The 20,450-nt window shown below is 35.0% G+C and overlaps 1 protein-coding gene across 2 annotated transcripts in view; it reads left to right on the top strand.

The window, feature by feature from the left end:
• Positions 1 to 20,450, top strand: part of Utx (Utx histone demethylase) — a 291,681-nt gene that overhangs the window by 166,485 nt on the left and 104,746 nt on the right. For both annotated transcript variants that reach the window (XM_075377656.1, XM_075377661.1), the window contains one exon: positions 8,839 to 9,014. In XM_075377656.1, the coding sequence (XP_075233771.1) occupies positions 8,839 to 9,014 (176 nt within the window). The remainder of the gene's footprint in view (positions 1 to 8,838; positions 9,015 to 20,450) is intronic.

Consider the following 20,450-nt stretch of genomic DNA (forward strand, 5'->3'; position numbering starts at 1 on the left):
CGTTCCTTGTTTATTTTAAAAAAAAGAATCGTTCATTGCCTGACTTGTACTTTGTAAACCTTATTTTTCTAGTTCAGTTCTGGTCGGTAGACTTTTCTTTTGAGTTCGAGATTATTTCTCCCGTAAATTCTAATTGTATACATTTTCTTAAGTAGTCTGTTTAAAAAAAAGATTGTTTTATTTTATTTTTATTTATATTAATTTTTGACCTTGCAATTTCTGTGTTACTTTTCGCACTCTGAGGTGGCCTTGACCTATTACAATAACACTTTTCTACGTCATCGGTGAAGTGCATTGACCCCGATGGTGTATAGTGCGATTGCGCTTGCGTACGAGTACCGGTGAGTCAAGCTAGCTAGCGTGCAGCAACATTCCTTTCGTTTGACATCAGTGCACATACCTCGAGGTCGCTGTTTTCATTCATTCATATGTCGTTCTTATTTTTGTTTTAAATATTCCATATAAATAAAGGACTTTGTTAATAATTCAGACGTTTTTTATTTGTCACAATCATATAGAATTTTTTATATTTTATTATATATTCTTATTGCGTTTAACTTTCGGTATATACATTCTTGCGAGTTGGAAAGAATTTTTTTAATTAAGCTTTACGTTTATGACTGACGGAAATTTGCCTTTTTTGTAATTATTAAAAAATCATGTAAGTCCTAATTAAAAATTAGTTAATAATTTCTAATCGCCGTTAGTACAATTTTTTATCGGTATTTTTACTTCCTTGTACGAAGTAAAGGAACAATTGTGATAGTGAAAAATTTTGGTTTTCAGATTTCAACGGAAATATTCATTTTGACTAGTTTCAGCTTAACGTCTGTACGTACGTATATATGTATCTCGCATAACTCAAAAACGATTAGCCGCAGGAAGTTGAAATTTTGGATTTAGGACTGTTGTAACATCTATTGTGCAATGATTGCAATCGACTTGACCAAAAAGCCCAAAACCCCCCAAAAAATTGGATTTTGTACTTTTTCTTAACTGCAATAATAAGCCCATCATTGAGAGCTTTTCAACCATATATCATAAGTGGTTCTTATTTTTATTGGTTACAGAGTTATAATCAAATAAAATTTTAATTAATGAAATATTTTGATCTTATAAGGGGAAAGCACATCGGTTCAAATTCGACTTCATTTCCTGTGTTTTGTTAAACCTTTTTTTAGTTTAAATAAATTGATTTATTAATAATTATTAACGTGTGGTTGTAAAAAAGGTTTTACAGTAAATAATTCAACAATAACAATAAAAATATAAAAGAAATATGAAAAAAGATCTTAAGTTATTAGAGAAATAAAATTTTACGTACTTTTAAAACCGTATATATATTTTTTCCCTACATCAACGAGCCGGACATCCAATTAAGTATACTCGGCTCGGGGACGTGTCCTTTCCGGATCGTTTAATTGCCTGCCTCTAATCTCCGACGGAAGAAACCAGACTCGGGCTATGCCGTTCCCAGCTCCCCGCCGGTTACTGGGTCTCGGTCTTTCCTTTTGCCAGCCTCAAACCGACGGCGCAGGAGCCGAAGCGTATCCGGGAACCTACACCGCCGGCCGGGTCTTTTCATTAATCCACGCGACCCCAGGAGTCCCCGCTCCATCACGGGAACCCACACACGAAGGCATGTGAGCCCTCAGGAACGGGGCTGTCCGCCCTGCCCTGCTATAAACTAAAACCCTCAGTATCCCAGTCGTCTTTCATCATCTTCTTTTATTCTTAGGACTGCTCTTGGAAATATTGTAAAATTATGACAGTTTCCGGACATAGCCAAGAACCACTCCGAGAGCTGCTCCGGTCGGGTATGCATCAGGCCTGCATTTATACGATGTTCCTCCCATCGTCTGCACACGAAAATAGTGCGCAGACACTATAATAAACTATAGTGTAAGACACTATAATAAACTATAGTGTAAGACACTATAATAGTGTGCGATGCGTCAACCGCATCGCAATGACAGCAGATGGGTGACTCTCCTGCCAAACCTATGCAGGTATTGTTCAAACGCACCATGTCCCGACATGAGTTGCGTTGTGTGGTAATCTAATTCGCCATGAGAGCGATCTAGCCAAGCATCTAGGTCCGGGATAATTCTTCTGGTCCATGCGGCCACTGCTGAACCCGCCCATGCCACCTTCCATTGTTCCCGTATTATAGAATTTGCCTCATCATTGGCTACACCGGACGCCCTTAGTTTTCGTCCTTTAATCTGCAATTCTATCAGAAGCACCGAAGAAAGCACGCACAGTGCATCATACGATAAAGTTCGGTACCCCGAAACTACGCCCACTAGCGACTTCTTATTAGTGCTAGTTAATTTGCTTCTGTTGCGCTTGAAATTAACCGCATCGTCTTATACCGGGGCGGCGTACAACAGAGACAACGTTATCACCATGGTGATAAGTCGCCTCTTCGACGCACGTGAAATTCCTTGTCCCGCAAAGAGACCTCGCGGATTGTTGTTTCTACTCAGTTGCAGATCATGGCCACACGACTGGAGTATTTGAGGTGTTTATCCAGTAACACCCCTAGATATTTAGCTCTTTTCACCTCGACAATTGCCTCTCCTCTCAGGCGCAGATTTAATATTCTGAGTATCCTCCTACCAGTGAAGAGGAGGATACTCTCTTGCATTTGGAAAGAGAGACTTCCAAACTGTTGTTGACGAGCCATTCGTTCACTAATTCTAAAGTAACATTCCTCTTGTCTTCCACTTCTTCTAAAGTACTGGTCTCCACTAGCAGCGAGATGTCGTCCGCGTATCCTACGACATTCTTTTGACTGCAGTCGCCACATCATCCTGGGTAAATCTGCCGCGTTCACCAGGTATTAGATCCTTGATGCCCGTACAACTCGCGGGAAAAGCGCTTTCATGTGTGGTGTAGCTTCTATCTTATTAAAGACGGGTATTAGAGGTTATTAAAGACGGGTATTATATCTTATTAGAGACTGGGTCTTCCCAGTCTCTTCATGACTACCTGGTACGCCCGTCCCCAGGGGTCAGCATCTAGTTCACTGCATAGCTCCCTCCACTTCTGCCTTTTTGATTGCTTAATCATAAAGTTTAACTGTTTTCTTGCTGCTCGGTATTGTATAATCGCCGTGTTCGTCTCGATCAGCTCCGTATGTTCTCGTTCTAAGTCTCTGCACGCGCCTCTTCATGGATTGCGGAACCCTGCGTTGATCCGCAATATCGGAGGACCACCAATAGACAGGGTGATGTCTGATAGCTCTTTCGGGGAGCCTGGCCAGCTCAGTAATCATGATCTGTTGTAATGTATCTGGCGTACCGGTCTGCCATCCGTCATTTTTGCAGCAACTTTGCGAACAATGGTCTCTACCTGACGTTCCGAAAGTCTAAAGAATAGATGTTGATTTCTAATAAGAGTCTCAGTATCAAGGATTTCAACAGAAACAGCCAAATGATCACTTACAGTCTCGACCTGCTAAACCTGCATGCTCACCAAGTCTGGTGGAAATCTACCGTCGATCAATACCAGGATCCAGGATAGAGGAATGCCTGCGGGCGTAAAAAGTGGGCGACCCATCATTGATGCACGCAAGCCCAGTAGTTCTTCTAGCGCTAGTCCTCTGTTGTTCGAGGACCCAGCCCCAGCCGCTACGGTACGGCAGTTGAAGGCACGCACAACAATTGTCCTCTTTGTGGCGTTCATGACCATCTTCTGCAGTCCGACCAGTCACGTCTCGTCTCGTACTTCGCGAGCATCACATTTGGGCTTATATAGAGTCCAAACAATATAAAGTTACAGAGTTCTATCGCAACGACTCCTTCAGTACTCAAATATAAAGTATAGTCCCAGTTTCCAGTAATTTTCTTGATAGCCATATCCCCAGCGGTACCTGGCACCCATCGAGACCCAACCGCAGAGTATACGTTAGGCTCAGTGGCAACAACAGAGTTGTACTCTCCAGTGTTAGCTGTCTCCTCCACCAAGTCATGGGAAAGGAGGCTTCGATGGTTATTGATTAATAAGACTCTAGGCATCGCGCTTCATTCCGCATTCAGTGCCTCCGGTGCGATGATTTAGGCTAAGGCAATTCAGACATTTGGATGCCTCTCTGCATTCCCGGATTCGGTGTCCAGCGCCACCGCAGTTACAACAGAGATTGGTTCTGTCCGGGCCCGTACAGTCTGTGCTACCGGTGTCCGGTGCCCCAACAACGGTAGCAGCGCTCTCCTTCTACGCGAATATAGGTCCTACAGTGGACCCAGCCAACTCGTAGTCTTGATGCCACCAGCTTTGTGGCGCCTCTATGTGTCGTGATGATGGTGGCGTTTTTAGTTTCACCGTATGCTTTCCTGAGAGAGTTGACCTGGAACATCTACCCCACACCGACAACTACGACAACACCGACGAAAAGCGGAAACCGCTTTTCTCACCTCCTTTTCGGTTGTGTCTACGTCGAGGTCCTTAATATGGACCACAGTCCTTCTGTCACCCCTAGAACGTAGGTCCACCTGAAGTTATTCTCCCCGATCTCAGAAGAATGTTGAGTTCTCCTGCCTTCTGCGTCCCTTTTATCCTCACCTCTAATTCTTCATTTCGGCCTTTCCGTAGGGAAAGGAACTCGCCTGCCTCTTCCTGCGTGACTTTGTTTTTCATTGTTCTCAACAGGTCGGCATAAGTCTTTCCCTCAGCCTTAATAACGATAGTCTTGCTATCAGTTATTGGTGGTGTGCCCCTCCTGGTTCGGGCTGGCTCAAGTCGATCTTGAGCCAGCCCGAACCGCGTCCCCCAATCTGGGCAGGACCATCTTCGGAAGCTCCTTCTCTTTTCCGGTCAGATATATGATCAGTTTCTTTATCGTTGTACCCGTGGGTCCCGGTGGAAGCACGAAGACCGGAGCCCTGGTTTTCACCACGACTCGTTTCAACGCCCTAAGGAGAGTGGTGGCTGTAGCGTGGTCTCCTGCTGATGAGTCGTAAAGGACCGTATATCTAGTCCAATTAGTTGAAACATTATCTTCGTCTAGAATGTCTAGAATGGTGGTATTGTCTATGCTGATTGCCCCCGGATTAGCGTTAGCATATTTGCTGCCGCTAGCAGCAAATATGCTAATAGGTCTCATTTGCTTGTTCAAGTCTACAAAATTACATCTGTCAGAGCTATCAGACTGATGGTCAACAGAAGTCAATATTCATGGCCAACGTCGACCAGCGACCAGGCAGTCTATCGATTAATTGTTCGTCGGTCAGTTCGGATTCAAGAATGTCCGATAATTCTTCTGCTGTGCCCCCTGTGATTTAGTATCCACATCAGCGGCGGGGGGGTCGAATTTGTATCCAACCAAAAGTGCCCCCCAAAAAATTGGTGTGGGGGGGTCTATGGAAGGTATTGGTCTCGGATCGGATAGATTAAAAATGTGTATATGCAATTTAATAGGCGTACAAGGAAGTCTTGTGGTTGTCCACATCAGATTTTTTTTATAGGAAAAGTGTGTTTTATATTTTAATGCTACGTGCATTTTATATTTTTTATTGCCAAACGATTTTAAGAATTCACATTTCCATAGTATCAGAGAGTTGTATTTACTGTTTAATTATTAAATGGTCATCAAATTAATTTTGTAGTAATATTTTCATTACTATTTCTAATTAATAAACAATATTTTTAATCTTTAGAACTGTTCTATGTGCCTAGTTTTGCATGTTTATATACTTCCAAGTCCACCCCTTACTCGTAGTAGTAGCGATTATTATTTACACGTATAAATTACAAGAGCTAAACCATAGTATTGTGTGTAAATTACAGCCAGAGTGATCCCGCAGTCAAAACATAAAATACTTATTTCTTGTCATTTTCGCTTCAAATTTTATGTATATATTTTTTCATTTTCATTGTTAGATTTGCTGAACCATTATCAGTTGAGTAATGAAAAAATATGTTCGCTAAATGAGAAGGCAATAAATAATCTCGTTTGAAATTTCAAAAAGTGTTCGCCGTTGTTACTATAAATTTAATGTGTTCTTTTGCGGTTAGATTAATAAGTTAAGCAAATGTGAATATTGGGTTGAATGGCTTTTAAATACAAGTTTAAGTACCTAAACGTGTTTTTTTGTATATTGTTCTGGAAGTCTTCTCATATCCAGTGAAAATATTGTGATGGGTTTCATAAGCACCTGCACCTACCTTACACTAATTATTGTACCTGCTACTTGTTTTACCGGGTTATGATGTGTTGTTAATTGGAACCCGATAGCAGTAAAGGGGCGGCGATGATATCGAAGAAATATTATCATTATAATAACTCCGTTTTACCCTGTTTCCATTTTCAACTTTCCGCAATGGAAGGCTAGCGCTAATCGTCTTTACCCCTCAAACTTTTTTTGTTATGTTTAGACCTGAAAAGATCATATTGCCAATGGTGTAGAAAGAAATCTAGTTTATAAGGAGAAATTTCTCAGTAGTTGTTTTATCTAATATAAATTTGCCATACTTAATTTTATGAGAATTGTGTGGGCCATTCAATGTTCAGTTTTCGAAAGGGACCTGGAAACGACTAAAGAGGTTACGACTAAAGAGGGTAATTTTTATACAAATAAGTTCTTTTAATCACCTGAAAAATTGGAATATTAAAAATAATAACCATTCGATATTTCAGTGTTTCAGTTTTTGTTTATTGAAATGAAGTAGCATTAAAGAATGAATTAAATTTAAGAGCAGTTTCAATACCAGACTATTATTATTATTACTTTTTTTTTTTCAATTTAGAGGCCCGGTGGGCCTTGGATGTTTTAGAGTACAAAGGTGTATGTACTGTACGATATCATGTTTCTATTGGCCCTGGAAGCAGAAGATTTTTTTTTTTAATGCAAAAGTTGCAATATTGAAGAATTTGCAATTGAAGAGGCTAAGGTCCTTGCACAATAGGGCTTGAATCTCTCTTACGAGTGATCTTTCATCTTTCTTGTACCGCTATGTCGAAAACCTTGTTTTTACGAAATCTCTCATCTGATGTGTTTTGTTGACTTCCATGACTATAGGCTCTAAAAAGCCATAACTTATGTTGACAGCGTGATTCTGTTTGGGGTCTTCAAATAGCCATCAGTGCAGTTGTTGAAGTGTAGGTTTACTCTTAATGAGGAGAAGTCTGCTGCCTCTTTTTCGTTTCACTTGGTTAGCATAGGGTATTCAACGTGGTTTGGAATAGCCTGCTTCATCTGTCTACAAGTCCAATTCCATAACAATACCTTGGTCAGGTGGTGGCATCTGGACATGAAATTCGACCTCTGAAATATCTGGTGATGTTATCTGGAGGTAAATTAGCAGGCCAGCCTCATTGTCATAGAGATCAAGCATCTAACTAAAGCCACAGCAACATCTAATAGCCATAAATAGTTTTCTTCTCCTAGACTATCATTTTTTGATGCTCTCTCTTTTTCTCTTTTTTATGTTTAGCCTCCGGAACCACCATTAGGTTACACCACCATAACACTCATTTACATTCATACATATCATCCTCTGAAGTAATCTTCAGAGGAGTATTTAATTATCTTAGACTTGAAATGTAAGTGGAATTGAAATTACAAGTTATCTACTCTACCCTTGGTTCCACTGTTTATAGCATCATCCACTGTTTATAGTAGTACTGGAAGTCATTTTCCTTAAGTGTGTGTAGCTCATCGGTTACTTTTTTTTTTTTTAGTGTTTTCTGTCGTTCTGAAATGATGACCCTTCAACCTAGAGAAGAGGTAGAAATTACAAGGTGCTAGATCTGGGCTGTAGGGAGGCTGTGGTAGTAGGGGAATATCTTTCTTCGCCAGAAATTCTTGAATTGAAAACGAATGTGAGCTGGTGCATTATTGTAGTGCAGCACCCAGTCATGTGCAGTGTCCATTCAGACTCACTGGACCCGTTTTCGAAGTAATTCCAAGACATCTTTGTAAAAGGCCTGTTTACTATCTGTCCTGGAGGTACAAATTCTTTGTGCACTATGCACAGCTTGCACCACTTCCACATTTTCATTGTTTGTTGACGATGTTGGTCTTCCAGACCAACAAATGTCTTCAACATTTTCTCAGCCCTCTTTGAAAGCTTAGTGTCACTTAAAATACATAGTGCTTGATAGAGTGGCACCTCCATAAACTTTGGTTAAAGAATCAAATGCTTCTGTAGCAGACATGTTGCGTTTCACACAAAATATGATAGCGTAACATTTCAATATTTTCTTTCATCACAAATATAATGAGGTTAAAAACAGCAGTAGCGCATGACTGACTCAACTGGCCCAGTTGAAATGAGTATGCATGTGCAGCCAAGGCACTACCTACGTGCTTTTGTACGTCAAGGATGTTTTGCATTACCTGTTCATCTGTAGGAAAATCAGTACACTTACTTTTGGGACAAACCTCATACATTATAGACATTTTATACACTATAAAATATACATCTTCATTTTAAAATAAGAAAATGACTGACTGCAGCCATTCTGGAATTACTGAACAACCAACTTTACTCTTGAACTCTTAACTATCCTGGAAGGGTTTTTTTTTTAAAACTGTGCTATGTAGATAAGCTATGGGGATTATGAGCAGCTACATGTTGCTAATTTGATATTCTCAGTACTGACTGATTTAAAGCGTTTGGATTTATTTTAATACAATAATTCTTAATTTTTAATTATTATTTTTTGAATAGTATTTTAATAAATTTTTGTTCTACACATTTTAAATAGATTTGCTGCATTATAATTTTGTTAGTAAATATTTTTTTGGCCACTATGAGGTGAGGATGATGTGAAAATAGTAAGTATATTTTATTTTGGTCATTAAATGTAATAACTATTTTCTTCTTTTTCAGGGCAGTTAAAGCATTCCAGCAGGTGTTGTATGTAGAGCCGAGTTATTCTCGTGCAAATGAAGTTCACTTACGGCTAGGTTTGATGTTCAAAGTGAACAATGATTGGGAATCAGCATTAAAGCATTTGCAGCTGTCTCTTATTGATACCAGCCCGAGCACATTTTCAAAATTAGAAAGTAAGTCTTTAAATATGACTGATATGAATGTTCATTGAATGAAAATTCATTGAAATTTGGTTTTTTACTTATTTCCCTGTTTCTTATTTTTAGTTTTATTTGTATTATAATGGGTAATAAAGACATTTAATATGTGCAGGAAAAATAATTTTTGTTATTTTGATTAATTTCTTAGTTCCTTGACTTAAGTCAAATACAGAGATGAAAATCTATATGGCTGTGTTGATTTCAGTCCGAATAAATTGATCTTTGTAATTGATTGTCCTGTTTGTATTATAATTTTGAAGTCTACAGATATATGTTGTCGTGGCTTTGTTGATTTTTGGATCCCCGTGTCACTTGTTTTTGTAGTTAGTTTATGTGTAGCTTTTTTCTTCTCTGGATTGCTAGGGCAGAGTGTTTTAATTAAGATCCAAGAGCTTAGAATCAGCCAGTAGATAGTAGCAAGGAGCTGTTAGTATCAAAATGTAAGTGATTCAGCCAAGCCTCAAATTATCTACATCCTTTAGGAAGGTAAATATTAACTGCCTGTACCTTTCTGACATATGCTTTTTAATGAAACTTGACAGATTTGGTCCTAGCTTGATTCAAATGTAGTACACAGAATTAAAAATGCTGTACTCTGGAATAAAAATATTTTGGGGGTGGCACTTTTGGTTGGTGGTAAGACAGTGTTTTTTTCATTTGAATATCATATTAATAAAATAATATATAATTTAATCTTCATAACAACCTTTTCTGATATTTCAGCATTTTTCTGGTTGTTATTCTCCTTACAGCTGAGGTCGTCATAGTCTTATGACATTGTTGGCTGACCAAAATTGTGTCCCACATTTGTAGAAAAGTAGATAAAATATTTATTGTGCAAGAAGAGGGAATAGAAAACCATACGATTCTGAAAACAGGATTCACTCTACTATAAAGTCTTAAAAGACAGTTAAACTTTTTGCTATCTTTAGCAGTATTATGTAACATTTTTAAAATTTAAGTTTTTACAAATTATGGTACCCTTGTTACATGTCACATGCAAGATTGAGGACAATGTTCAATTATTTATTCATGACTACTTTAAATTGCTAGATCAACTGACAAAATCACAAGTGGCAATGATAAAATAAAATCATTTTCACATTATTTCACATGTTAGATATGGAATTGTTGTGTGGGATAACTCGGTCATAAAAGAATCAAACCATCTAAAAATCAAATTTTTATTATATGTCCAATGAAAGAAACTTATATATGAGGGTTGTCTGAAAATTTTTGAACCTAACATAGAAAGACGTATTTTTGCTGTCAGATATAACTTTATTTTTCAACAGAGTTTCCTTTCAAGTCGATACACTTTTTCCAGCATTACAACTTCTTTAACCCTTTCAAATAGTAGCTGGTGTCTTTCTTCTCAAAATAGGAATTTACGTATGCCATAACCTCCTCGTCCGATGAAAATCTCTTTCCTCTAAGTGGAATTTTGTGGATAGGAAACAAGAAAAAGGAAAGGAAAGGAAAGGAATTTTCTGTACCGTAAGTCTAATTACTGACTGACCTTTCCGTTATTTAAAGCCGAGTATCTCAATCCATCCTAAATATTAGTATCAATTTCTCTGTTATATTTATTCATATTTCTTACTTTACTAAAGTAAGCTTGGGTCATATCTAGTGATACGGTGAGTGGTCAACCAATTCAAAGTGCAATTCATGAATTTTAGCTATGGTGACTGTTGAAGTGTGAGCAGGCACATTGTTCTGATGGAAAAGCACTTTCTTCTTCTTCTTCAATTGTGTTCTTTTTTGCAATTTCTGCCTTCAGCTTGTCAAATAATGATGCGTATTACTGTTCTGTTATTTTTTACCTTTTTGAAGATAATCTATAAACAAAATTTTGGTTATTATCCCAAAAAACAGTCACCATCACCTTCCCAGCCAATGGAATCTGCTTCACCTTTTTCAGAGCAGGTTCACCCTTTGCAGTCCACTGTTTTGACTGTTGTTTCGTAGTGGTGGATCCATGTTTCATCTACAGTTATGAGTAGATGCAAAAAATCTGACTTGTTTTGCTTAAACTGCCCCAGCAGGGCCTTGGAAATGTTCATTCAAATGCGTTTTTGGTCCAAAGTAAGCAAACACGGCACCCAACATGCAGATAGCTTATGCGTATCCAGTTCTTCAGTTAGTATATGACAAACACGTTCTTCCGATATGCCCAAAGTCTATGTTACCTCTCTCACCTTTATTTGTCAGTTGTCCAGTACCATTTGGTGAACTTTTTCGATGATATCGGTGGTGGTTGGAGTTTTTGGCCATCCCAAATGCTCATCATCAAGCAGGCTGGTAAGACCATGTTTAAATTCAGCTGCCCAACTTTTCATGGTGGCAAATGATGGGACAGAGTCCCCATAAACAGTGTCCAACTCAGTTTTAATTGGCATAGGCATATTGCCTTACAAATGCAAGTATTTAATCACATTATGATATTAAATTTTTTCAATTTTCACGAAACACTTATCATGAGTTACTCAAACAATTATCAAACAACTGAGCATCCAAAATGACTAAAATTTTAGTGAGTACCTTTCAATGCATGCGCGAATACAATCCTTAACTTTTGTTGACGGGTGCTGCCATCTTCATGTTGAGACTCAAAACTCTTTTCAGACAACCCTTGTAAGAAGGGCTACTCATCTTTAGGTTTTGACAGTTCAATATTTGTATATTAATTTATAAATGTTTTATGTACTTGAAATGTTGTTTGCCCATAAGAAAAGAAGATACACACGTGCATCTCTCTCTCTCTCTCTCTCTCTCTCTCACACACACACATTTTAATCTATGAGATCTATTCATTTAATGTATTCCTTTTATTAGGATAATTAATATTTCCTTTGAATAGTTGATATTTTTGTTTTACACTTCTTAAATGTGCATGTTATTGTCATATTTTATTTGTATAAAAATTATATATTAAATACCAAATAAATCTAAAAACATAAAACTAAACATTGAACTGGTCATTTGGTTTTCTTTGCTACCCTTGTGCAATGTAATTGTATCTAATATAGATAGGACTCCTTATATTTGGAACAGATCAAACTTCCAATGGCAACCAGTGATGTCAGGAAGCGATTGTGAAATTTTATTATATTAACACCTAAACCGCAGTTATTGTCACTGGGCTAAAGTATCTGAGTTTTTATGACTTTCATAATTTGTCAGTCCTGCTTCTGGGATGCTGTTTGCTTACACCACAGGTAGAATTAAATTTCAGTGGTTCTTATTCTCGAGGTTGAGAATCAAGACTGTCATTTCAGTCAGTACGTCTCCTTGGTCAAGTAGGTATTCTATAACACATCCATCCATTGGTGGCTAGATGAACTTAAGTGAGTTTACAACATACTGTAGGTTACTAAACAGTAAATAAAGTATTCATTGTGGCCAGCCGTTTTTGACACTTGAGATAAGAACCACTTTTAAAGAATTATTAATTTTTCCTAATCTGTAATAAATTCATAGAAATAAAAACATTAACATTTTGAATAGAAATGCATGAAAATTTATTATCAATATATAATATGATTAATTAAGATATCAACTCCATTAAATACATTTGAAACAAAACATCTTTTTAACATATTTTAAATGATTAAATAAAAAATGTATTGTAATAAGCAATGTAAACAAATATGTAAAGATACATGAAAATTATTTTAAAATTGTTATATTGAGGTTTAAATAAAATGTAATAAGTAATTTAAACGGAAATATATACAAAAAGAAATATATACAGTAAAAAAAAAATATAAGTTTAAACCACATTAGAAATGAATAACTGTTTTTTTAATATTTTACCTCTAAAAATATTATAGTTAAAAAAAATAAAAATAATGGCAAGATGAACAAAAGTATGAAAATGTATTACAAATATTAGTGTTACGAATTTTTAACAGCAAATTGTAGTTTTTACCTTTAAAATATATGACAATTTTTAAAACCTTAGTTACTGTCTTGTTAAATTAAAACGAAAATATTAAATACAATCATAGTTGATGAAGTTAAGACATAATAAAAAATGCGTCACAAAACAAAAATCATAAAAAACTATTTTAAATTTTTATGGTAATTATTAAAACAGTCCAAGTAAAGACCACATTTCTTCTCACAATTGTCACAGCAATTAATGACCCGTTAGGCTTTTTTATCTGCCTCCTTGCTGCTCAGATTTTGATGCAGTTTGAATAGCATCTGACACACATTTTACACTTCTTTCTTCCAGTACCTTTTGGTCAAACAAATGTGTGAATACATCTTGGGGTTAGGATTGGAATTATTTCAGCTTGTCCGGAAAGCAGTTTAGCCACATGAAAGTCTGTTATTGAACAGTGCTTAGAAGAAGCTATTTTGTTGTAGACATACCTTGAGTTGACCACAGCAGTTCCCAATAACAGTCCAAACATTACCCTTCGGTATCATTTATTTGATTTTTTTCAAAACTGAATAATAAGCAGCCATCTGATCGTTCAGGTCAATACCTATTTTGCATGGTTGTAATCTAAGATGCATTTGGGTTTTTAGATGTCTTCATTTTTTTTGTTTTTTTTTGCTGTTAGAATGTATTACTGATGTATCATGCTTGGGATCAGTTGTAATTGTTAATATTGAACATTTAACCTTCCAGTTTATAAATTTTAATTTTACCTTGCTGAGCGTCTATTATTTCATCCTTTTTTATTTTTTTAAATTTGCAATTTTCTACTCCAGTTAGTGTTCCACAATAAATAATTTTCTCAGCATATAAGTCAACAGCCAACTGAATGCTTGAGTAAAAATTATCAATATACGAATGCCTTCCTTTTTTTTTTGCACACAATCAAGCAGTTTTTTTATTACTGCCTTGGTATGTCCCTTGCCACAAGTTGTATCTTCTCGACCGGAATAAACCCTTACATTATATGTACTCATATATCTATCCACTATACGGTTTGTATACCGTAATCTTATATTGGCGAGATTTATTTGACAAGTATTACCAAAATATTAATTTACCTCTGAATGGAACCACACTTTCATTAATGACCAGGTTTCTTCCAGGTTCAAGAATTTTTTGAAAATTAATTATCAACAAGTCTAATACTGGCTGTATTTTTCTCAGTCTGTTATTAGGTTTAGCTTCATTATGGGAGAAATTAATGAACCTAAGAAGTTTTAAAAACCAATCCTTGGCATGACTTTTGCAGTAAATTTTTTTCATTTCAAAACATTTTACTTTTACTCCAGTACAGTTCAGGAAATGGGACAAGAGCTAATCCTATTACTAAAAGAACAGAAAAAACTTATTTCATCTATATCAGTTGCCCATCAGTTTTTTATGTTTGATTTTCTATTGCTATTTTTACTACTAAGATTCATTGTAGCGTATCTATTCGTTTCATGAACTATTATGTGAAGAATAACATTTACGAATAACTGATAAATATAAAGAGGATTTTCAACATCAGTAGATTCCAAGTTAATTTTTGATTGATGAGGAGATCTGATAAAGTAATCTGCTGCCAAAGTGATGCAGTATTTATGGTTTCCCAAGTATTATTCTGCTGAATTACATCATTAGCTGCTTCTGTTTGCTGTGAAGTATTTGGTAATGTAATATCTGATTTGGAAACATTATTTTCAGGTTGTAAATCTTTATCTTCTTGCAATGATTACATTTTAGGATATAATCATTACAATTGGTATCACTACAACTGCAACTTCTTTCATCTGTGATGGTGCATAATCCTTATCCATATCAGAATCATCAGTACTAAATAGTTCACTTTCATTACTACTCTCCTGAACATCTTAAACTAAAGCTAATCAGTCAATTGGTGACCTCATGACAACTTTTCGGTGAAAGAAGAACAGCACAGGCTAATAGAAACACTACAGATAAATTGAACTATAAAATTGAATGACAAGTAAATTTTATCAAAATCATGTTTTGACATGAATCAACAGGTCTGCATTATTAATCATACTTCAGAGAAATAACTGCTGTGAAACAACACCTTCATCTTGTAACAATAGCTCTTGACACCACAACCAAGTAAATTGTATTAGATCGTAGATCATAACATAATAACTTCATTGTACAAAAGTGGTTCTTTATGCAGCATACACAAGCATTTTTTTTTGGGAAATAAGTGATAATTTTTTTTTCCATTAGATACCTTTATTATTACAGTTGAAGAGTAGGAAATAAGAAATATCCAACTTCTGCTTTCATTTAATAGTTGGAAAAAATTCCTTCTTACAAATTGACCACCAACTCATGACACTAAGGTCAAGAACTGTCATTTATTCAAAGAATGTAAAAAATGGTCCCTATTTTGTATGTAAATGGTGCTCGGTTATTGAGGAGGGGGAAACCGTGGTTTATGTGTTACTATTATTACTTAATGAACTAATATTCATTTCTTAGTTTAATATCCGGGTTGTTCAAAATAGATAGGTTATTTAGCTCGATGCATTGATGTTCCTTTTATTTGCTTTATTTTAACTCAATGTTTTTTCAATTTATTTTTCATGTTTGTTCTCAAATCTTGCATCCTTAATTTAATGTACTTCCTGACATCACCGGTTGATTAAAATTTTTACTAAGGTTGGGTTACAATATAATATTACACTATTACTTTTGCAAATATCCCCTATGGGGGTAAATTAAGGGTGCTGGTGTAATAATTTAACATGTATCCTGACATTGCCTATTGATGAAATTTTGCAGTTATTAAGGTCAGGTGACAATACAATATTTCACCATTACTTTTACAAACATCGCACCTGTAAATTTGTAAAATGTATATAAGCAACAAAAAAAAGTTTTGTTAATTTACAGTTGTATTTCAAAAACTTTACTATTTCGTTACTTTGTGTAGTAAATGATTGATTGAAAATTTCTTTGATATTTTATAAATATATTAGAAATTTCAGTATATGATGTCATATTTTGAAATCAAAATTTACCTACTAATCAAACAAATGCAACATATGATAATAATTTGATAAGTATGCCTAAAAAGTATAAAGCAAGATTTAAAAAATGTTAAAAATCTTTGTGGTATTATTATTAGTAGGCATAGTAATGCTGTCATATTGTATGTTTCATTCTTTCCTGCTTATTAACACTGCTGAGAATCATACAGTAATTTAATATTTAATTTAATATTCCCTTAACAAACATGATTCTGATTTCATAGGTGATCATAATTTTAAACTTCTGTTGTAATACTTGTTCATTGCTGCCAAAAAAATTATTTCCCCACAATAAAACTAAAAATCAAAATATCAGTGTTTTAAAAAGTGTTTTAAATATCACTGTTTTCAAAATAATGGTTAAAGCATCCTGAATTTGATTAGGGTAAAGTTTTTTGCCCTAAAAAATCTTGAAGTTGTGGTGTTACATTTTTTGATCTACTTTAATTTTTTTTCTTAGGCACAGAAGCTGGGAAATTATTATTGTTTGAGTACAAATAACAAATGCCACACCAGATTAATGCCAAGTTAATTAAAGTAGTCAGATTTTTGTCATGATACATAAAAAAGTACAAGCTCAGTTTTTATTCAATTAACATTAAATTTTTGGCTAAAAAAATATAATTTAGTAAAAATTATTCATAGTCCTATTTAACTCATCGTATACTGCTCTGCATTTATGAAGTATGTTCTAACCACGTTCAGCTAGTTCTTGATGTTATTACATTTAAATATAAATCAATTAATTTTGAGGTTTGAGGAAATGGATAACAAGAAGTTTAATTAATTTCTTAATGAAGAACAAGAAGTGGTCATTTTTGTCACAGAAAATTGAATGAAAAAATCAAAATAAGTTACTCTCAGTTTGAATGTAATGAAAATAATTATAAAATAAATATCCAAATATTTTATGTAGTGTTTTTCACCTTATGACTTAAGACTCCAAAAAAAAGTGTCAAAACTGATTGCATTTGAGATGTAGTGCTACAAACCCTACGAATTACAAATACAACTTGCACATGTGCTAGTGTTATGTTTAAAGTTCACACAGCATGAAAAAAGTAAAACATACTTTGTAATGTGACTGAACAGAGAATATATGGTAAAACTATACCTTTCTTTGTGTCTGTACATTGTTTATTTTTTGTTGTTGTACTAGTTTGGACAGGGCTCGTATCATGGTTGTCTGGATGAGTGGTCAGTTTAATGCTGCACATACTTTGTATCATGCATGTATTATTCATTACATTCAGTTAAAATTAAAAGTTAATTAATTAACAGTTAATATCAAGACCAAGATTTAAGAATATAATTGCTTTTGAAATGCTTTAAAACTTAATTTTGTAGTTAACATTTCAATATTGTTCTTGGTATTTCTTTTACCTTTTTTTTAAATCTTAATCCTTTTCGTATTATATTAAGTTACATTTTCAATAATGTATTTGTCATATGGTGGTAAGATGGATCTTACTATTACAAAAAGTGAGATTTACAGGACAGCTAAATAAATATTTTTCAAATCAATTTTTCTTCTACTTATTCTGTCCGACTCTTTACTTTATTTCTTCATAATTATTTTACTATTTTAGGCAGATTTAACTCAAATTAATTTTTTTTTAAATTATTTAAAAAATATTGGATATAGTGGTTGTTTTCCCAATTACAAAAATTACAATTCAGTTCTGAATGAGAATTACGTGCACTATGAATGTCATATTTGTCTACTTGATCACAGTTATTTTATGAGAATTTACAACTTAATTGCTGTTCAACCAATGAATTTTTTTATAAATATCTAAAATTCATAAATAATGTATGTTTAAAAATTGATTTATTGACATTGAAAGAGAATTTGTAAAAAATAATAAATTGAAATACAGCAATAAAAACATTACTATTTTAATCATAAAATTATGAAATAATTAAAACCTGAACCCGAGTAATAAATTATTGGTGTAATGAAAATAGTTACTTTTAAACAAAATATTGTTTTTGGAATAATTGTAATAAAAACACTGCATTTAAAGAAATTACTTTAATACTATCCAAATCAAAATGTCATTGCATTATATGTACATAGAAATTTATAAATATATAAAATTCTAACAAAATTAAGGAACGAGCAACATTTTTTTAATATTAGTGTAAAAAATCCCAAAAAATAGGTGGAATTTTTAAATTTCCCAGGCTGTTTAAGTTCATTTATCACAATGTGTTGGTATGCTTGTCCCAGTATAAATTGTATGTTTTCATTGGTAGTCATATTGGATGCTGACCTTGAAGCTGCTGTGGAACAACTCGGAGAAAGCTTTACATATAGTGCAAATCAACTCGATGTGCGTCACATGACACTGGCATTTTACAAATGACTGATTGGTGCATATTATGTAAACGATTGCACTTGAAACCATACAAACTGTGTTGAAACCATGGTTCAACACATCGCAGATGATGACAAAGTTCAGTTTTGTGTAGAAATGACTGATAGAATTGCAGACAACTATATATTTTTAGACAACATATTTTTAGTGATTAGTCAAGGTTTCACATCAGTGGCAAGATAACACCCTTAATTGCTGAACAAGGGTAGTGAAAACCCTCATAAAACTTAGGAGCATATTCGTGATAGTCTTAAGGTCAATGTTTTTTTGTGCCTTGAGCAAACAAATACTATACAGTCCATTCTTTGAGGAGGCAACTGTAAATGGAATAGGTTTTATCTGGAAAAAATTTCTAATTTTCTAATTCCTCAGTTAGACAATGATGACCAAGATAGATGCCGTTACTATCAATAAGACAGGGCACCACCTCATTACCACCTAAAATCCAAGATTTTCTTGATACTGTATGTTGCATTGCAAGTAGAAGCTGTATCAAACCAAAGTGAATGTTGGCTGAGAAACTTGATGTGTTTTTCTATGAAATGAGACCTTATCTGAATCTGTAAGTTATCTCAAATTTGTATATGCTTTTAAAGTTTTGAAGTTCTTTTTGAATCACCTGTTACAATGCTAGACAATCATTTGGCAAAATTTGTAGAGGTAGTATGATGTATATGTTTGTAAGCCGGATCATATCAGAATCTATGCAGTGTGATCAAGGAAGTTTGATATCTTTTTACTAGTCTGTCTTCTGAGGTGTATTTCTGTAAAAACAAAAAAATAAATAAAATGCGGGCTGTTCAAAAAGTAATGATGAAAACGCTCTACAGAAAAAAATATTTATTCAGTCTTACAAAAATACATGCTCTTTTTTAAAGTAATCCCCTCAGTTCTAATGTGCTTTTCCTATCGTTCTTGCCATTTTAAAACACAAATGCCAGACCATCTTTCTTGAGCTCCTTGCAGCATGTCTCCAGAGCTTTGATGACCTCATGATTGGTCTTGAATTTCCGTCTCCTGAGCGGAAACTTGGCTTCCGGGAACATCCAGAAGTTGCTAGGGGCCAAATCTGGACTGTATAATTGTGGGGTACAGTTGCGATGCCGCAAGTGTTCAAGAAATCAACTACAGTGTGAGCAACATGGGCTGCGCATTGTCATGATGCAGTAAAATTTCATTAATGTTCTTGTGCAGCCGTTTTTTCTTAAAATAATGCAACATCATGATCAAAACAGATTTTTAGTAATCTGCCGTGACCGTCTGGCCTTGAGGAACAGCATGTTGGTATAAAAAAAACTCAGAATTGAAGAACATTATCATCATAACCTTACCGGCACTGCAACTCATCATTTTTTTTGGAGGTGGTGACTGCGCCCTTTTCCACTGAGGACTTTGTTGTTTCAGTTGCAGATTGTAATGATGCATCCAAGTTTATCTACGGTTATGATTTGATTCATTTCTTCATTTCCTTCCCCACCAAACCGCGATAACAGGTCTTGACGCACAGAGACACAATGTTGTTTTTGCTCTGGTGTGAGCAGATGTGGCACCCATCTGCAAGACATGCATTGCATGCCAGATCATTTTGCAAAATTGAAAATGCGCTGCCAACTGAAATGTCTAGATGTGGCGAGTTCCCTATCAGTAATTTGTCGTTCTTCGCAGATGATAGCGGCAGCTGTATTCTTTACAATCTTGGTGTGAGACATTGAAGGGCACCCGTCACACTACTCGTCGGATGCTCTCTCTAGCCCCCTTTGAATGCTTTATACCACTTGTAGAAGGTCACCTGGTTCATAACATCTTCACCATACTCCATAGTTAATAATTCATATGCATCTTTTCAGTGCTTCCCCAGTTTCACTAAAAACTTAATGTTACAGTGTTGCTGTAACTTTTTATCCATGTTAGACAAAGTAGGCGAATGTCTAACACACGTTACGCAAATTGTCACATATGTCCACTCACTGCATCGATCGTTATAGATGACTAAAAGTATGAGATACACAATGGTATGCAGTATTACCACCCTTTGCAACACATTTTCCCT

This window comes from Lycorma delicatula, chromosome 1, assembly GCF_047948215.1.
Source record: "Lycorma delicatula isolate Av1 chromosome 1, ASM4794821v1, whole genome shotgun sequence".
Classification (NCBI taxonomy): Eukaryota; Metazoa; Arthropoda; class Insecta; order Hemiptera; family Fulgoridae; genus Lycorma; species Lycorma delicatula.